This window comes from Metopolophium dirhodum, chromosome 2, assembly GCF_019925205.1.
Source record: "Metopolophium dirhodum isolate CAU chromosome 2, ASM1992520v1, whole genome shotgun sequence".
Classification (NCBI taxonomy): Eukaryota; Metazoa; Arthropoda; class Insecta; order Hemiptera; family Aphididae; genus Metopolophium; species Metopolophium dirhodum.
Genome location: NC_083561.1, coordinates 3,563,853 through 3,583,022, shown reverse-complemented (window position 1 = coordinate 3,583,022; position 19,170 = coordinate 3,563,853). Strand labels below are relative to the sequence as shown.

Here is a 19,170-nt window from a genome sequence, read left to right as displayed (position 1 = left end):
TTTATTTATTAAATTTGATTATTAAAAGTCATTATATTTTGTTTTAGTTATACAAGGATTGTTTATAGGAGGACACAACGTTTCCGCTCAGAATCGTTTTTCTTATGCAATAATTTTTCAAAGAATTCAAATTTAACATATCCGTTACAACGACATGCTGTACAGGAGAGCACGGGTATCCACTTGTCCACCTTTTTTTAGATTCTGAGCGGACCGATGAATGTATATTTCTTTTGCATTGCGTTATTAAATTCCCCTGTATTGTCTGATTAAGTAATATAAAAATATGTTTTGTACTATTCAATAGATATAAGTACCTAGGTCCTAGGTCACGCATTGAACCGGTACCACTGGCACATAATATTATTGCTATTTAATATTGTCACAAATTATATTTCCATATTTTGTGCATTATAAGTGCAGATAACTGAAAATCATGTGGGTGGACTGAGGATAGTCCGCATGACCTAGATTTTTTCAAACAACGACAAGAATACCTACGTAAAATTATCACTGTTTTTAAAATTATTTTAACTTAAACTCCAATGATATTATGTTTGTTATAAAAATACAATAATTTAAAATAAATATCATGTTAGAAATAACTACACCGAATAAACGTATTGGTTTAACACACAAGTTTTTATAAAATACAAATAATTAACATTATTAACTCGATTGTATACAGGAGTTTTGGTCACAATTTAGAACAAATTCAATTAATCATTACACAATTATCTTTATACCTAGTTATTACGTCTTATTATACCAACGGTAAACTTATACTAAACAACATTTGGTGTTACCAAGAGGCAAGAACTTAACATAATAGTAATTCATTACTAACATTACAAACAAAGTAGTTATGTTTAAAATTAAAATATTATTTTAAGAAAGAATATTGTTTAAAATTATTGGAATTATTAGACATATTATAGACCTCATATTTTCATTACAATAATTACCCTACCTATATATTATACATTTTATATGAAAAATTAGAACTTGCGAACAATTATATACTTGTATTGCCTATATATAAAGTAATAACACACCTAAATAGTAACATTACACATCAATACATATTATTTACCGCACGTCATTAGTGGTGTAGTATAATCGGTGGCCGTGGTTATAATTGCTTTAGGAACTTACAAGGTACGTTATACAACAACAATTTATTAAACATAATCTATTATTAACATAATATCCTGTTAGTATCCGGATGAATTTCCTGGTCGTCTGAAATCTGGCATGGTCTCGATCATTCCTGAGGGAGATTTGGCAATTGCTGTCGCTGCTGAACCTATGGTATTCTTTAACCTAGATACCGGATGACCAATATCTTTAAGTTTTTGTACAACAGACTAAAAATCAAAACACGAATAGTTAGATAGTGAAAAAAAAAATGATTTGTTAAACATTATCTTTTATTGTATTTCTATAGGCTATAATAACCTTTATCGTTCCGTATTCATATTGAACTTCCATAGGAACGAGTTGGTGGTAGATCCTAGGTTTGTCTATCACTTCTTTCAATGTCATATTGTACCATAGTTTAAGGGCTGACACCTGAAAAAATAAAAACGTATTTAAAGGTTAATGTATCTGCATACAAGTTTAAAATAATGTAAAAACAATAAATATGGTTTATTTATAGTTAATTCGACTGCCTATCTAAATTATTTTATAAACAACTAGATTATACAATTTTTTTAAATTCTAAATCACTCATTACAATTTCAGTTCATACGATAAAAAATACATTTTTAATTTTTTTTAAACCGCGGAGGACGCTCTGCTGTATAGTAGATTTCAAATAAACCTCGTAATTAAGTAGGTCACTAAAATAGACTATAGATAGGTATGTTAAATTTGAAATAAATGATAAATCATTGCAGACCAAAAACAATTCTGAGCACGGATAATGTGCCAGCCTCTAAATTTAAAGAAATGTATATAAATATTTCTATGAGTAATTTATTATTATATTAGTAATACGCGGGTAGATTGAACACATTTTTGACATATACATCTCATAATATGTTATATATTATTAAATCATATACAAAATAAGTCAATACCACGGTATCATAGAACAGTGTGCATAGGTCCTAGGTATAAATAGCTAGAAAATAATCTAAATATTTGTATACATTATTATTGCGTATAGAAAATAATAATATACATTATGGTGAAAAATGACAAGTATCTACTATTAATATTTTTTAAATTACAAAATAATAACTAAAATCGTATGACAATATTACTAAATATTATTATTAATTTGTGTGTAATGTAAGTTATACGTAAAACCATTTATATAAATATACACTTAATGCCCCTGATGCCGAGAAGTTGACTAAATTAAAAAATATAAATAAACATTAATAGTTAATATTTATAAATTGTAATTCTAATAAATGTTATTATTTAATTCTTAGAACAAACTTATTTTTGTAAAAATATTTTAGAATTTATCGATTTTATCTGATTATATTTGTTTTAATTGTACACATGAAATAATGTACTTGATTAATTTTAATTTTTTAATTTACTGCCAATTTTCTTTTTTTTTATGAGATATTTTACGATAGTTTTTATGATTTCAATGAAGAAAAATCATTTAAATAATTTTTCTTGATATTGCCCGATATTGATATGATTAATATTTAATACTAGACTTTAATAAATCTTCATGAAATTTTAGGTTGCCAAATAAAATTATCAATGTCGGCCGACCATAACATATAAATATAAAATATAATTCAATAATTAATCATAACTAATTTAAATAAATCATACGTACGTAGGCAGTAGCAAGCGTGATCTTCGATCCACCAGCTGCTCCTGCACCAAGAACAAAGTCTCCTTTTTTGTCGGTGATTATAGTTGGACACATTGACGACATTGGTCGTTTGCCTGGCTCAATAAAATTGGCGGGTGAAGATGGAATTCCGTAATAGTTAGTGACTCCGGGAGTAGAAAAATCGTCCATTTCATTGTTTAACGTAATACCAGTGCTCGGAGACACGAAACCACAACCGAAGCTAAAAGAAAATTCAAATTCAAAGTGCTACTATGTATTTATTGTTTGCTGTCATTTTGAGAAATAATATAATAATATATTCTACTCACTATATATTTAAAGTGCTGGTTCCCACGACAGTGTTCCCCCATGAATCGGTTACGACACTGTTAGCAGTCCCGTGGTTCTCTGGCATATCAAAGTCAGCACCATAATACTTTGGGTCCAATGAAGTAAAATTATCGGATATTCTTTTTTGTATACTATCTATATAGCTATCTGATGATATTTTTTCGTAAATCTACAAATAATTCAATTTATTCGAATATTAACGTGTTATGTAAGTTATAATGTTTGCAGCAGAAAACATACGTTGGAAATGTTTACGAAATTATGATCACCTAAATGTGTCCTTTCACCGAATCCGAATTTGAAAGCCTCTACCAATCGATGTGCGTCTAATCCAGAATTTGGTGCTGGCAATATTCCATCCAATATTCGGAGTATGTAGGCTAAGATTACACCAGAACTAGGTGGTGGCCCCACATGTATTGTATGTCCGCTTTTTAAATTTACGGCAAAAGATTCTTCAACTTCTACCCTAAAACATTAGCTATTTTTTAAAATGTTTGTAATTTATACGCAATTAAAATTAAAAACTTCCAATTAGGAAAAAAATTAACTTTAATTTTTGTCACCAGTTTAAGATAAATTGTTTATTACCATTTTTCAACAATAACGTTATTATGTAGGTACATAAAAGTACTTTTAGCAGTATTAGTTTTAATATAGATTGGTACTAACTCATAATTGGCTAAGTCTTCTACGGTTATAATGCCATTGACTTTTTTTAAATCTTCCACTAGTTGATATGTTAACGACCCGTTGTACATGGCATCGGAACCTTCCACTGCTATGATTTTCAACGTCTCTGCTAACTTTGGTAACTTGTACTCTTCTCCAGCTGTTTTCACATGTCCAGTTTTTTCATCAAATAATGCTTCTCTAAAATACAACATCTCCGTTTGATTAAAAAAAGTTTTGAAAAAATTGTAATAAAAGAAAGCAACAGTTTTTTTCGTTGTAAGATCAGTACCTGAGAAATGGGTCATTCTTTATCAAGTCTTCGTGATTTCGCATGTTTAACTCTAAACGTTCACTAATCTTTATACCATTTTCGCATAACTTAATAGTTGGCTCAAATAATGATTCCCACGAAACCTTGCCACCGTACAAGTGATAAATCGTCGAATAGCCTTTGAGTTCCCCCGGAATCGCAACCGCCAAGCCACCTGGTGGATATTTTAAATAGGTATAAACTATAAATTCAAAATTATTGGACGATATTACTACATTTTCATAGATACTGTTGTATCCGTATCAGACTGATAACATTATAACATGGTAAATAGTTAAATATATATTTTACTTATATTGATATCTCAAATAAGCAATTCAAGTAACTATTTAATTCTTGTATAATAGTACCTACCTACGTATATTTTTGTATATAACACATACACAATACACATGGCACATCGAAATAATTCAAATAAAATACATATATTAACAACTGAACTGTATAACTGTATATGTTACGGTAAAACAACGGTAGAGATACTAGATAAATTTCCTCAGATTTACCATTTCTCTTTTGTAAAAGCCAGTACAGATTACAGAACTATAATATTCATTCGGGGTCTGACTGATTTAATTTGTACCAAGATCAATTGGTAAATTCTAAGATATAGGAACAAATTATTATATCATATCAATATCATATAAAATAATATGAGTGTTGAGTGTCACGTAAGTCTAAAATCCATCTATTTTTGTCTACCCACCAGAAAAAAGTATATTAATCACTTTATTTTAAATGAAATAAATCTATCACCAAAGTATTCTTTTTTATTTTTTAAATGTAAATTTAGTGTACTCACCAAACATCGATTTTTTGGGATCTTTTACAAACATTTCAGAAGTAGCCGCAGCCGGTGCACTTTCCCGCGCATTGATTGTCATTACTTTTTTGGTTGTTGCGTTGTAGATGCTCATTAAAAACCCTCCACCAATACCCATGTACTCAGGACAATAAACACCGTCACATAACATTGTTGCTATAGCAGCATCCACGGCATTTCCTCCGTTACGCATCACATCCCTTTTGCAAAACGATTAAAACATTAAAATTGTCTGTGTTAATATCAACAATATCAATCGGAAAACTACCTATACGTTTTAATGTTTTATTTTAAGTAGTTAGGTACTCAACGGCTAAACCTATAGTATATTAAATACACAAACAATATAGAAGTATTCTCTATGGTATAAATAGGTGTTAGTTAAATTATTAGTTAAATATTTTATAACTTTAGAAAATTTGTCGATATATTTATTTTTTTTTTATTTTTTTTTTTATCAATTAACCAGCGGCAACTTAGGTCATTGGGTGATTTTTAACTGCGGGGGAGGGTACTGTAGGTTCACGTGTGTTTGTTAGTTTGACAGATTTTTTTAGTGGGCACCCGTAGGTAGGTATCTGCCATACCCGGGTTTGGGGATGGCACTTCTCTCCGGACACCGTGACATGCCCGAAGAAAAATGCCACCCGCAGCCGAGGTTTTGAACCGGCGTCGGTGCGCGTCGCAACCGACGCCCTAGTTCGCTCGGCCACTTCATACCACTGTTTTAATTTTATTTTTCCTAATAATAATGTTTAAATACATCGTGTAAACAAAATATGTTTATCAAGGTTTTTTTTGTTTATTTCATTTAGTTTTTTTTTTTCATGTGCCCTATATTATGGTGTTAATGTAACAATAATATTGATAATAATTTGTATTTAATATATTTTTTATTTCTTGTATGTATGTATACTGTATACGTTTTAAGGCCTCGACAGCAAAGGTTATAATATTATATTTATTTATATACAGTTTATTAGATTAGCATGAATAATTAATAGTAACTATTAACAACTTCTGAGAGACTATTATTCATTTTTAAAATTTATTTAGTAAGTTATATTTAGAGATGAAATCAATTTATTTTTAAATCTTGGTTCGTCGTTAAAGGCTTCTTTTTTTAATATATTTTAATATTTCATAGTACCTACCTATCATATTTAATAAGTAATATTGGTTGGAATTTATATTTTGTAATTTGTTGTACTGATAACGGAAATTAATTTCCAAGTGGGTTACAACAAGTTATATTTTCCGGAGATAATTTATTAACCTATTAATTGACCTAATCGCAATGTACCTACATGGTAAGTAAATATTAAAATTAGAAACTATTTATAATTATCGTTATTTTTATGATAAATCAGTTCTAACTCAAAACCGATTAGAAAATGCATTGTTCTGTGTTCACAAAATATATAATACAATGTGTGTGAACACTGATCATTATAATATTCTATTAGTTATTATATTGTTTTGGTTCATTTCACACGATATTTATCTGTTTAAAGTTTAAACATCTGCATACAGGCTTATTGCAATAAAATATCAATTAGGTGCAGATTATTAGTGTTTAAAATAGAGTAAATATCAAACATTAAAATACAGTATATTATTATTATTTATTGTGAAATTATCCGAGATCAATCGAGCGTTTTCGGAAATTAACGAAATGTCAATCAGATATTTAGGTAAAATGTCGTTAGATTTTTGTTTTAGATACTATTTTCATTTTATTAAACATCCGTTAATAATAATTACACTCCGATCTGTGCGCACGGTCCACCGTTGGACACGACGCCGGCGTTGCTGTACGATCCCATTGGCATGGTCGACGGTGGCAACGCGGATTCCGGGTCTGGAATTTCGCCATTGGGTGCATTTTGAGTGTAAACGAACACGAACGACACCACAGCGACCAATATCACCAATCCTACTAGAACAATGCAACTTTTTGATTGAAATCTGAAAAAATAATATCGTTCCTACGCGTTAGCCATTTTGACCGTGTTTGCGTTGCAATATCATTTTTTAGGCGATTCGATAAGCGCACACTGCACACTTAGCACACTTTGATCCAAGTCGTACGAAACTACCGCTGTACATAATATTATAGTCGGCTAACTCGGGTATACAATACACGGGTGTACCGAACCAATAATCCATATTATTATAGTCTTGCCGGCGGACCAGGTGCGCAGTGCCAAGATGAGCAAAATGTACAAGTAACGAGAATGACGGTATTACGCAAACGAAAAATAACCAATACTGTAAAAAGTCCTGGTATAGTGGGCCAATAATTAGGTGCCTACCTAGTAAGAGGTCCGAGATGTACAATGTTAAAAATATCTAAAACGGTGTAAAGTATCAAGTATATTATATTCAAAGAGTGGTGTTAAATAAACTTTTAGTTCCAATGGAATATACTATTTTCTTAACATCTGCGATACATCAGGTTTATACACGTAGGTACGTTTACAATACATAAAATAGTTATATATTTATTTTTAAATACCGATGTTATGAATTGCTACCTACAAGTAGACTATAAACTGAAAGTAATTAAAAAAATATACAAAGATTACGGTAAAAATCATGTAAGTAATATTATATAATGTAAATGGAATATAGATTGTGGTACAATTACCTATACCAACCACAATGTCCAACCTACTTTGTTATTATATATAGTACGTACATGCCGTAACGGCAAAGAATCAGAACTTCGATTAAATGCACTTGGACTTTATAATGTTCTATACATACCTTTAAATTTTCACCTACATCCAGGTCATATATCAAGAGGATTATCGAGCTCTATTGTCTATAACGTATTTAACGGGTAACAACGAACGAATGTTGTATGATACGGATATAATATTATATGTATACACTAAGACCCACGCAGGGTTCTTAGAATTGGGTTTTGAATGAAAAATGTACCGTCGTATATCGATCGATAGATATAACTAATTAATAAAATCCGTATACCGACCGTGCTGTTGGTATAGTTGAAATTGAAATTTCCAAACCGTTGTAGACCTAAGCTTGATTCGTTGGTTGACATTATAAGTGCGTATGAACTATGAGTAGAACCTACCTTGCTACCCAAGTACCTAACAACTTTTAATATTGCAATTGATTGAAAATAATCATATTATATTAGGTACCAGAAGCTCTCTATTTACCTACAAATTACAACGGAACAAAAAATACGCAATACTAATAACACATCTGATGTCAAAAACCGCGTCATTGTTCTACTGTATGTTTATTGTTTAGGCTTATGGGTTATTAATTATTGTAAATTAAAAATCTATAAGTAAATCAGTAACAAAACGTAAAAAGAAAACTCGACCATTTTGGTCCAAAAAAAAAATTAAGTCTACTAAATTTCCAAAATAGAACGGTAATGCCTTTATTTTGTTTCGGTTTTAGTTTCAAATCAATCAAATTGCAATTATTGAAATTAATTAATTTCAACTTTCAGGTGAACAAAATAATATATGCCTAATAGTCGAATACCTATGTATAATATATATTGAAATAAGTATAGTAAAGAACATACCAGAAAAACATGTATCTTCTTCGTAAATTGGCATTTTTAAAAACAGTTATGCAGTTTGATACATTATATTATATCACGTACCTATTCGAATAATTTTGATGAATTTATTTTATTAACACGCTGCAAGCAATTCGTTTGATAAAAAAAAAAAAATTGGAAGTGCGATAAACTTTTAAAAACTATTCAGAAATAAATGTAAATGTTTATTTGCTAGGTAAAAAACAAATCGTCGCTACCGCACATAAAATAGTAAACATACGTGACACTGACCAAAAAAACAACCTGACGCGACGTGTTTGAACCAAATATTATTTATTTTATAATACAATACTTATAATTGTCTGTATGGTTTGTATTATTGTTTAGAAATATACAATATATTTCAGTTGGACTTAATTATATGACGTTAACATTAAGCACCGACGACAATAATGCGGAACGTTATACTACCTAATTTACTATAATTTAATTTTTTAATTTTGTAGAACCATACAATTTAAAAGGTCACATTCCGCGTATGTTGTCTCGGTCTTACCGACGTACAACTTAGCAAAAGAAGACAATATAGAAATTATTCGTTTTAAATTCTAGTCTTACCATGTCATTATGTCAATGGCGTATGAGTTAGTCTTTAAATAACCTATATACTGTTGAAAAATGAATATTATGAAAAAAAAAACAGGGAAGTCGCTCAACAGTATAATAGGTATACGGTAGGTTAGGTTAGGTCCGTCATCAAGTCAGTCACTGTAATGAATGTTTTACATTTTAATTCAATGATAAATCATTCAATATCATTGCATACGTGAGTCTGAGGGAAAACCGTCTGATAACCGTCTATATCCTATTTCGTCTTCTCTTCTTGAGAATATTTTATTATATCTTTAATCTTTATTTATATATATATATATAAATACCAATCTATTTTGAAAAATAACATATTATCATCGTGCATCATTTTTAGTAAAAATTATAATTTCAATAATTGGTGAAAATGTCAAGGCTCTGCAATCTACAATTATTCATATTTGAATAATTACAACGAAAAACAAAATCGATGTTGACAAAAACTATAGCTACGCGTTAAAATTCTCGTTCATCCCTAATTTTTTATTCGTTTTTCCTAAGTATTTTGAATAGTACTGGTTGACCCACCCAAAGAACCAATACTAGATTCAAGCCACCCTCGAAGTTGAAACCTGTGAATTTGTACAGCTTCAAAATGTGATTAACGATGACTGATACAAGAAAAAAACAAACATCATTTTAAAACCAATACACATTCATTGTTCCCCACAGAATCTAAAATAAACGTACAGTATTGAATTATATTATATTCATAGAAAATATGTGATTTTGAACGACGACCATACCTAATACGTATAACTTATAAGTTATAAATTATAATATTGTAATAATATATTATTATGTGTTTTAGAGTTCTAGACATTAGTGTAGGTGCCGTGTGCCTTACATACATTTATTATTATTTTATTATCGGACTACTGTGTTGATTATTCATTGTGTTCAAATTACCTATGTATGATACAACATATTATTGTATATCAAGATGAATGAGTGTTTCCTGGTAGTTGTAGTATCTAATATTACTATTATATATTTATATTTTATATACATAATACGCACACGTCGTAATCTCAGTTATGCGCCAGAGTACCAACCAGCGTAAAATACAATGTATACGTACTCAGGTGCGTCGTGCACCTATATTAATGCAAGCAATGATCTTTCAGTAGTAGATACCGTAAGTTTTAAATTATGCAAGTATTATGTTTTTATGGAGAAGGGGTGGGGGAATAGATGATTTTGTAAACGTTATTTTAAAATGTTCTCCTTATTATTCAGTACTATATAATATATACATTATACGCATATTATATAGGACATAATTTTACATTTCTCGTTTGGTTGAGTTTATAGGTACTATACCGTAATATATACATGCAATATACACATATACACTTCAGGCTTCACTGCTTCTGTAATAGTATATAGGTACTACTATAATTATTATAGTACCTACTGGCTACTATACGTCCAAGCTATAAAATAATTTTAGTAAAAAATAAAAAATGGTTGGCTGAAATGCGGTTTGGACACAATATTTTAAGATTTTTTACGCGCCGCCATTGAAAACAGACGATAAACTAAAATTGTAGATCATTGTCACGTCGTCTGAAAATTCAAAATTATAATAAACTAACTGAATCACCCGGCTTTGCCCAGAAACGATACTGATTGTTCAACTCCTTTTAGGTGTAACACGCTGTGGAAGCAATGTCTTTTTGTGTAAATTATATTATATTTTATTGTATAGCCATCTCCACCTGCGTTGTCCGTGATATTCACAGCAGACAGAAATATATTATCAGGTAGGCAATCTACCTGCTGTAGATCGCGGACCCCGTATGGTTTATAAGTAAGTATATCATTTAACTCTAAATAGTAGTTATACTAAGTTTGTCGTTTTTACTTAATTCAACCTACTATAAACCTACTATAACCTACTACTAACAACTACTGCGGATGAATATAATAAACGAATAAAAAATCCTAACCTACCCTAACCGTACTAAAATCCGATTAATAAAAAAAACCAAACATTCGTAAGTATAGATAAAGAAGAAAAATAAAAATGGAAAAAATGGTTAAAAAAAAGAAAAAAACAATGTAAAAATAATGCGAACAAATGGTCGCCGAGACTGTGGTTCGAACTTTAGATATTCTGTACTAAAATACATAGTAGTAGTGCCACTGCGCCAACAGGCTTATCGCTTTATTAATAATTATTATTATTATTAAAACCTATAGCAACAGTTTACAAACAAAAATTTCCATCGTAAATCTCTATTTAAGCACCTCCCCTGGTTGGAATTTACCCTTTTTAAATCAGCCTATCTTCTTCCCAGAGGTCTAATCTATCTCTGTACCAAATTTCATCGCAATAGGTCCAGCCGTTTAGGAATGCATAAAGGACAAACACAGACACACACAAACATTTTTGTATATATAGATTACGTCTGATCGAATAAATATTATAGCCTATAGGCCAGCGTTTCTCAAGCTGTGGGTCGTGAAAAATGTTTTGAATTATATATATTCCAAGAAATTTATGTTAAATTAATATTAAATATACTTATATTGTTATAGTAATAAAGTACAAAAAATTACGTGGGTAATAAATAATAATTTTTTGTATATTTATTTATTACGACGGGTGTTAATACGCCTCATTATTAAAAGTACATTATTTTGTAAAAATATATTGATTATAAACCTATAAAATAATAAATACCCAATAAAAGAAAAAAACAAATTTTGTTTTTATAAGTTATAACTACTTTTTGAAAAGTTAAACCACGTAGGTCGTGAAAGATTTTTCGAGGGAAATTTGGGTCGAAGTACAAAAAAGATTGAGGACCACTGCCTATAGGTTATAGGTGTATATCCTCTGATTCCGTTATGAAAATAATAAATTCGTGAAGCTTTTTTGGTTTGGAAATTGCATAAGTTGGTACGTACCTAGGGGCTTATTATAATATATTCGAGATACAGAACTTATAAACCGAGTACTGACCTATGTCTCATTTTCGTACACCCGAGTATCGGCGTGTTTTCGGACAATATGTCTACCGACGAAGTCCTTCCCGACGAGGAAACGCCATCTAAACGAGCTCTGTCCATTTGATTTCACGTACAAAAATAAACTACGACGGAGCGCAAACGCGAACTGCAATCGGTAATCACGTAAGTAAAACCGAACTAATAACCTTAGTACGAGACAATTATTGTGGTTCGGAATCATAATATTAATATATTTGTATATATAACGTATAACGATATTAATTAATAATGTAGGAGCAGTATACATAATATTATGTACCGGGGTCGGCACTTGGCCTGTAATAGAATAGTAGCTAAAAATATTATCATGTAGTAACCAATAAGTAATAAGTATAGTTTTCTCGATTGGTACCTTGATACAGTTTTTTTTTTTTTATCATTGTAATATATTTTATTTATCACTTATTATGTCATTAGATAATAATAGTAAATGATGCCATCGATCCACTCGCGTTTCACATCTGTCTGACTTTTTATATAATAATTTATTAATAAACGGTATAATAATGTACCAGTGTTACAATATTATTATATAGTAGTGTTGATAATAATTTGCGCCAATAATTAAAATATAAAATTAGAACGCACCTGCAGACCACCATAATTCCCGTATCGTGTTCTGAGCCTGTCAATTAACCGATGTAATCTGAAAAATATAAGACAAAAACAATGAATGAAAAATGAATTTGGCGCTCCGTATTAATCAATGTTATATAAATTATCACTAATTGTATCAGTCTTACGTTTACTTTATCGGACGGTTTAAATCGAAGACGTTCGGCTCGCCGCGACCAAAAGTAAACTGAACACTGAACAGCGAACGTGCTATAAATTTAAAACGTCTTTCTAACCAACCTCGCGAGTGCATGCATATATTATCAAACTATAAATTATAATTTCTAGTATAATATTACACTATAACACTTCAGACTTGATGTCTGGTGAGTCTACGTGTCACTTATTGCTGTAGGTCGAACGGCGTCAAATACCCGAATACGAGATTGATTTAAAGAATACATTTTATTATATTGTGACAATAGACATAACGAAAGTTAAAATTGCATAAGAATTTAATCTATAATCACTACAAATAATTTACAAATTATGTTACAGGTCTTGATTTTATTTAAGATTCGTACCCATTAGTATACGAGTATACCTAATAATCAGTAATCATTAGGTACTCATTTGCCTACTTGTAAAATAAAAATCGAAACTTAAAAATAATTAACGATACTTTGTTTCTAATCCACTTCTCATGACGAAATACTACAAATAATGATTGAAGATGTCACAATCACATAATCACGTTGTAATTTCACACTCGAAAGCTTAAATGTATACTTTAGAGTTACACTTTTACGTGGTATAATAATTTTAATGGGTTTTACTAAACAATAATATGTTAAACGCATGACCCTGAATTTCATGAGGATTATTCTTACTGCATATTATTAAGACTTAATAATAGATTTATTTTTGAAGGGAGTTTTTTTAATTGCATTGAATTTAAGTATTTACCTAAATCAACTTTTCTAAGAAGGAAAATGTTAATAAGCTGTACATTTCTAACCAAAAATTAAAAATTGTTTTATAACAAATATAAATTAAAATAACACAGACCACAGTCATGTATATTGCTTTAACCGAATACCTATAATAGTTATAATCATTAAGTTATATTCAATGCTATTATTTATAATGTAAAATGTAAGTAATTCATTTTTACAAACTAATTATATAAATAATAATGGATAACTTCCTATTTACGTCACTAACACAGTCGCACTCTCACAACGTTATATGTATATCAATGTCATCGTTCATTGTAGTTACTATTATTGCACAAATAGGTTTGTATCACATTTTATTATTTTAATAATATTTTAAAATGATTGGAACGATTAATTTAAAATATGTTAATTGTAGAGACTTGGAACTCTTCCCTATTACGTACTTAATTATTTTCTAAAAACAATGATCAATTATTTGATAATTTAGTATGTATTATTATGTGGAGTTTCATAATCATATAATATTTGATTATTTTATAATATTATATTATAGTGTTTTTATATTTCGATTGAAACATTGTTGTTTATACTCCTTTGTTCCACTTTGATGCATCTAAATATACTTTTTGATCTTTGTGGTAGTGTTCTTTTAGGTGTTAACCGTATCAACTTATATTTTTTATATTATCTTTTAGTCACTTGGTCGCTTCATCGACGGAATTCGGTCGTGTTTGTTATGGAGTGGGGGAAGCATTATTCCTTATTATTATATGTATATTTTTTTGTATCGGGAGACAAATACATCAAATTCGTAATTATTTAATTAATTTGTAGGTAATAGGTTGGTTGTTTAAAAGCACATTTTGTTAACATGTTACATAATATAACACATTTATGTAGTTTATACTTTATTTGTAGAAAATAATACATTATTATAATTATTTAACATCATTAAATTGATTTCGGTGGCTATAGGTACTGAAGTTTATCTATTCGAGGTTAGACATTACACAATACATTAACAAATTTGCAACGCAAAAAAAAATAGTTTTTTATTTAAATACATGAAATTTGTCATCAGTTTTATAATATTTACACATTATGCATGTTATTATTCTATAAGAAACATGTATTGATGTGTACCCAGTTATATGCTTACTTTTTAGTTCTGGGTAAATGTTAGAGCTGTTTAAAAATACTAATAACTAATAATTTAAGTATAACTATTTGAACGCGTAATGCATATGAACATAACTTATCGCAAGTATCTTATAATATTATACATATTATTATGTAAGTTATTGAAAGCCACATTTTCTAAGTTCAAAAGTTTCATATGTGTTTGAGTCTCTGCTAATGAACTGTATGCGTAATGTATATAATATTATAATCACGAACAAATTGTTAACTAAAGCTTCATTAAATCTAGTAGTCAAGACAATTTTATTATTATGAAAGTAGATACCTAATAGTCATGCACATAATTGTTTTATGAAACTTAGTATTAATAGTTTCCATTCAACATTAATGATATTTAAATTTGAAACTAATAACTACCTAAGCCATATTATGAAATAGATACCTACTAACAATTTGAAATTTCATTCATTTTAATCGTATTTCAAAATAAGAGAAAGGTGATCTTACTTGATAATACAGTGATGCCGACCTCCTATACGGCTATAGGTACCAATGTTGTTAATGACAGATAACATTTTAAACTACTCACAATGAATGTACATATTTTATTATGTTAAATAACATAACACATACTTTTGTCAATAATTGATGTGCCTACAATAAAATTTTAATCTTAAATATTAAATACATTATATTATATTATGTAGGTACCTACATAACTACATAAGTCTTAACATGCATATAATAAATGCCAAATTAGAATTTGTAATTATAGGTACTTTATGAGTTCCTACGCGTTTGAATTGATGAAATATATAGATAATAGGTATACTATTACATATCAAATACAGGCAAGTACCTAGCTATAGGTGCTGGTAAATAAAAAATACATAATGATACGTTTATATGTTTATAATTTTTATTTTAAGTATAGACAAGTGTTCTTATTAATACTTTTATTAATCCGTCTCCTGCATTGAACAAAGTATTATTTTTAATTAAAAAATATTTTTTAAAAAATCTTAAAACATTGTATAATACGAATTTGTCGATGCTACCAAATTGTGTCCAACGACCATGTAGATAAAATGTTAACACAATAACATTTTTGACAAACAAATAATTTAAAAATACATTTTATAAAAGGAATTTCATTTTAAAGTATGCGACGTTTATAAAATATGAACTCGAACATATGACCACATTTTTTCCAAACACTGCAGGTAAAACAGTCAGTAACTAAAAAAATTCATAAATGTAATGTTTATTTATGTATTATCGTGTATTAGATATAAATAAAAATAATTAACTTGAATACAATAATATCTTCTAACTACTATAGCGTTAGTGCTTAGTAATAGTTAGAAAGAAACTGTGAATTGTCATCGTTTTTCAAGAAATAAATTATTCACTAAATGCTCACGTGGTAATTTGATTAAGCGTTTTATTATTAACGTAAAACTTATTTCAATCAAGTCGAATAATAAAATTCAGTTGATGTGCATAATCTTAAAACTTTACTTTAAAATTGAAATGTAGAATAACATGTCCGCTAAAGCGTCCATATACGTTTTAAATGTCAATAGTTAATACAGATACGATCATAGTTTGGATTGTGTAGAATTATTATTAGGTATTATTGCTATTATTATTATTATCATTATAATTATCATTGTCTTACAATGATGATTAAGATTATTGGTATGTATCGTCAAAAATGAAAAATTCTATAAAATAACGTATAAATCTACAAAAAAAAAATAGGTAGATACTTTATTGTGTCATGTACCCCAGCAGCCACCATTAAAGGAAAAAAATAAAAAAATCATCAGCCGATTGCCATCGCTCTGCACAATAGACACATCTGTATCGTGTAATTATAACTGTTGGGTAATCATTTAATGACAGAATACAATTCAAATTATGTACATCCGCAAACATTTTAATTTAAAATAAGTAATAGGAAATGTATAGTGCTCAAAACTTTGGGTATAAGCAGTGTAACATAATGGTTTTGTGTGAAAAAATAATTATGTATTGTAGATTAATTTATTCGCTCAAAATCTAATCCATAAAATGATTGTAGGTACTGTATAAACTAATATAACAAACAGTAACTTTTTTTAAAAAAAATGTCAAAATAATTACCTAGTTGGTTATTTATTTTTGTCAACATTATAGGTAGGTGCTAAATAACGTTTTGCAATATGCTATAAAGAACTTATACAAATACATTATACACACATAATTATATAAATTCATTCGGATGACTTAATATTGTGCATTTTACACAAACAATTTGTTAGTACACTTTATGCTATATTATACAATATTATTCTAGTTATTATATTTTACTACATTGAAACTGACCTTCTATGAAACAGTAAAAAAACTTTTTGTGAAATAATAGCTATGATCACGCAAGCTCAATATAATAAGCGTATATTCGACATAAAAATATATACTATTTGTATAAACCTCAAAAAAATGTTTTTAAATTTAAATTTAAATTTAATTTTTAAAAGTGTGTTAAACATTAAGAATGACATAGTCAGTAGACACTAGACACGAACAACTAAATAAAAGATATTTAAAAAATTGTATAGTCTTTAGACTATTCATTTTTCATTTGATAATATTAAAATTTCAAGTTAGCTCAGAATAAACATACGTATCATTTTATAGGTATAGGTAAATATTGTACATTATATTTTTGGTACCTTTAATTTATTTGTCCAATTTGCGTATTATTATACTGTATGAGTAAAAATGTGCATGCATAATAAATGACACTCACAAGATAAAATAAAAAAAATTAATAAAACAAATGTATAATTTTTAGTAAACCACGACGAACTACGTAAGTACCACCATCACAGTCTATTTCGTACTGCTGATCAAAATATAACGCGCCAAACAGGTAGGAACATACACAACACTGGAACGAAGAGAGAGCGCGTCGACAGGCCGGTTTTACGTTCAGTGATGACCAAAAAGTTATGACGATAAACGTCCTTGAATTTTTTAGATACAACCATGAGTGAGAATAAGCAGCGAATAGATTAGTGGATACTCAAGTAAGTATGTATATAAGTAGTGTCACTGCATATATGTATTGTATTTATCAATGTAGGTTGGACGGATGAAATACCCAACGACAAACGTAACTTACAATAAAAAAAACATCTGTTTTTGTTGGCATTTCTCCACGGTGAACTATACAATCGTGAAGACGTTTTATACGTATAGCCGTGGTAATTTGTATCAATAATTATACAATATTATACATGTATTAGGTGTCTAGTACCTACAGATTTTATTTTTGAAGGGAAAACAATAGATAACTATTGGGTTTGGTATTTAGGTATTTTAATATAATATCGTATAATATAGCTTAACCCAAACTTTTATTTCGACAAAATGTTTACTCACACCATTGGTTTTGCAACAATTAATAATTCACTAAAAAATCAATGTCTTAAAGCTACCCAATATACCAATGTAATACACAACTTAAAAGTTCAAATAGTTTTGTTAGACGTCTTTTTTGGACAAAATATATGTTATTAACTGTATTGTACACAAAGATAATTACGTGAAGTACCTAGGTACCAACAATGATATGCATTTTGAAATAATCAATTAAGGACCAATTTGTAATGCCTAATTTTGGAATTTGTATAGAAAGTTTACCCTCGGTTTATTAATCGATAAAACCCACCGTGTAATTAATTATATCTAGATTTATATAAAAACAACAAAAACAGTAATACCTATACATAGTTGTAACCTTAGTGATTTACATATAGCATTGTATTGAGGATGACAATAACTATTATTTAATGATTTCTTTGTTTATTAACTTATTTATAATATAAAGTATGATTCTTAAAATAAACAATATCACTGTTTTTTTAAATTGTAATTACTTACATAATATTCGAACATTGTCTACCTATTGTTTTAAAACAATTTTTCACGCTTATGTTAGTTGGTGAACGCAGCTGCCTATAAACTTTTAATTTCATAATCTGAAGTAAAATACTTTTATACAATGTTTTATGTATAAATACTGAAAAATTGTTTTTTTTTTTAATTTAAAATCTCTCAACAAGATTTCAACAAGATGAAAAAATAAGGTATCTCTTAAAATATATAGCTCACTTATTCGATCATCAAAACAAAAGCGTTCGTTAATAAAAACAATGAGTTGTTCAATATATTATTTTTTTTACATTTAACTGTTTCAGAAATTATCAAATTAAAAATATTGACTTCAATTGAAAATCAAAATACAGTAGATATACCTAA

General features: G+C 28.7%; 1 protein-coding gene across 4 annotated transcripts; it reads right to left on the bottom strand.

Moving 5' to 3' along the window:
• Positions 1 to 621: 621 nt before the first annotated feature.
• On the bottom strand, positions 622 to 17,763 carry LOC132939114 (scoloptoxin SSD14-like). Of its 4 annotated transcripts, XM_061006137.1 has the most exons (12): positions 17,580 to 17,763; positions 12,949 to 13,030; positions 12,794 to 12,851; positions 6,754 to 6,957; positions 4,969 to 5,189; positions 4,125 to 4,320; positions 3,833 to 4,033; positions 3,401 to 3,629; positions 3,139 to 3,329; positions 2,810 to 3,050; positions 1,459 to 1,572; positions 622 to 1,367 (listed from the first exon to the last, which is right to left on the bottom strand). In XM_061006137.1, exons 3-12 carry the CDS (start codon positions 12,805 to 12,807, stop codon positions 1,215 to 1,217), a joined length of 1,764 nt encoding a protein of 587 aa, XP_060862120.1. In that variant the 5' UTR covers positions 12,808 to 12,851; positions 12,949 to 13,030; positions 17,580 to 17,763; the 3' UTR covers positions 622 to 1,214. The 4 variants fall into 4 exon arrangements, with proteins under 4 accessions (XP_060862120.1, XP_060862119.1, XP_060862121.1 ...); XM_061006136.1 differs by lacking the exon at positions 12,949 to 13,030; XM_061006138.1 differs by lacking the exons at positions 6,754 to 6,957; positions 12,949 to 13,030.
• Positions 17,764 to 19,170: the final 1,407 nt, after the last annotated feature.

What these genes read in the sequence shown, in the direction of transcription:
- LOC132939114 (XM_061006135.1), bottom strand. Translation starts at nt 12,265, where the DNA reads ATGGACAGAGCTCGTTTAGATGGCGTTTCCTCGTCGGGAAGGACTTCG. An exon ending in GAAGACTTAGCCAATTATGA is followed by an intron (nt 3,630 to 3,832) that starts GTTAGTACCAAT and finishes CTAATGTTTTAG; the next exon opens with GGTAGAAGTTGAAGAATCTT. An exon ending in ACCAGCACTTTAAATATATA is followed by an intron (nt 3,051 to 3,138) that starts GTGAGTAGAATA and finishes ATTTTCTTTTAG; the next exon opens with CTTCGGTTGTGGTTTCGTGT.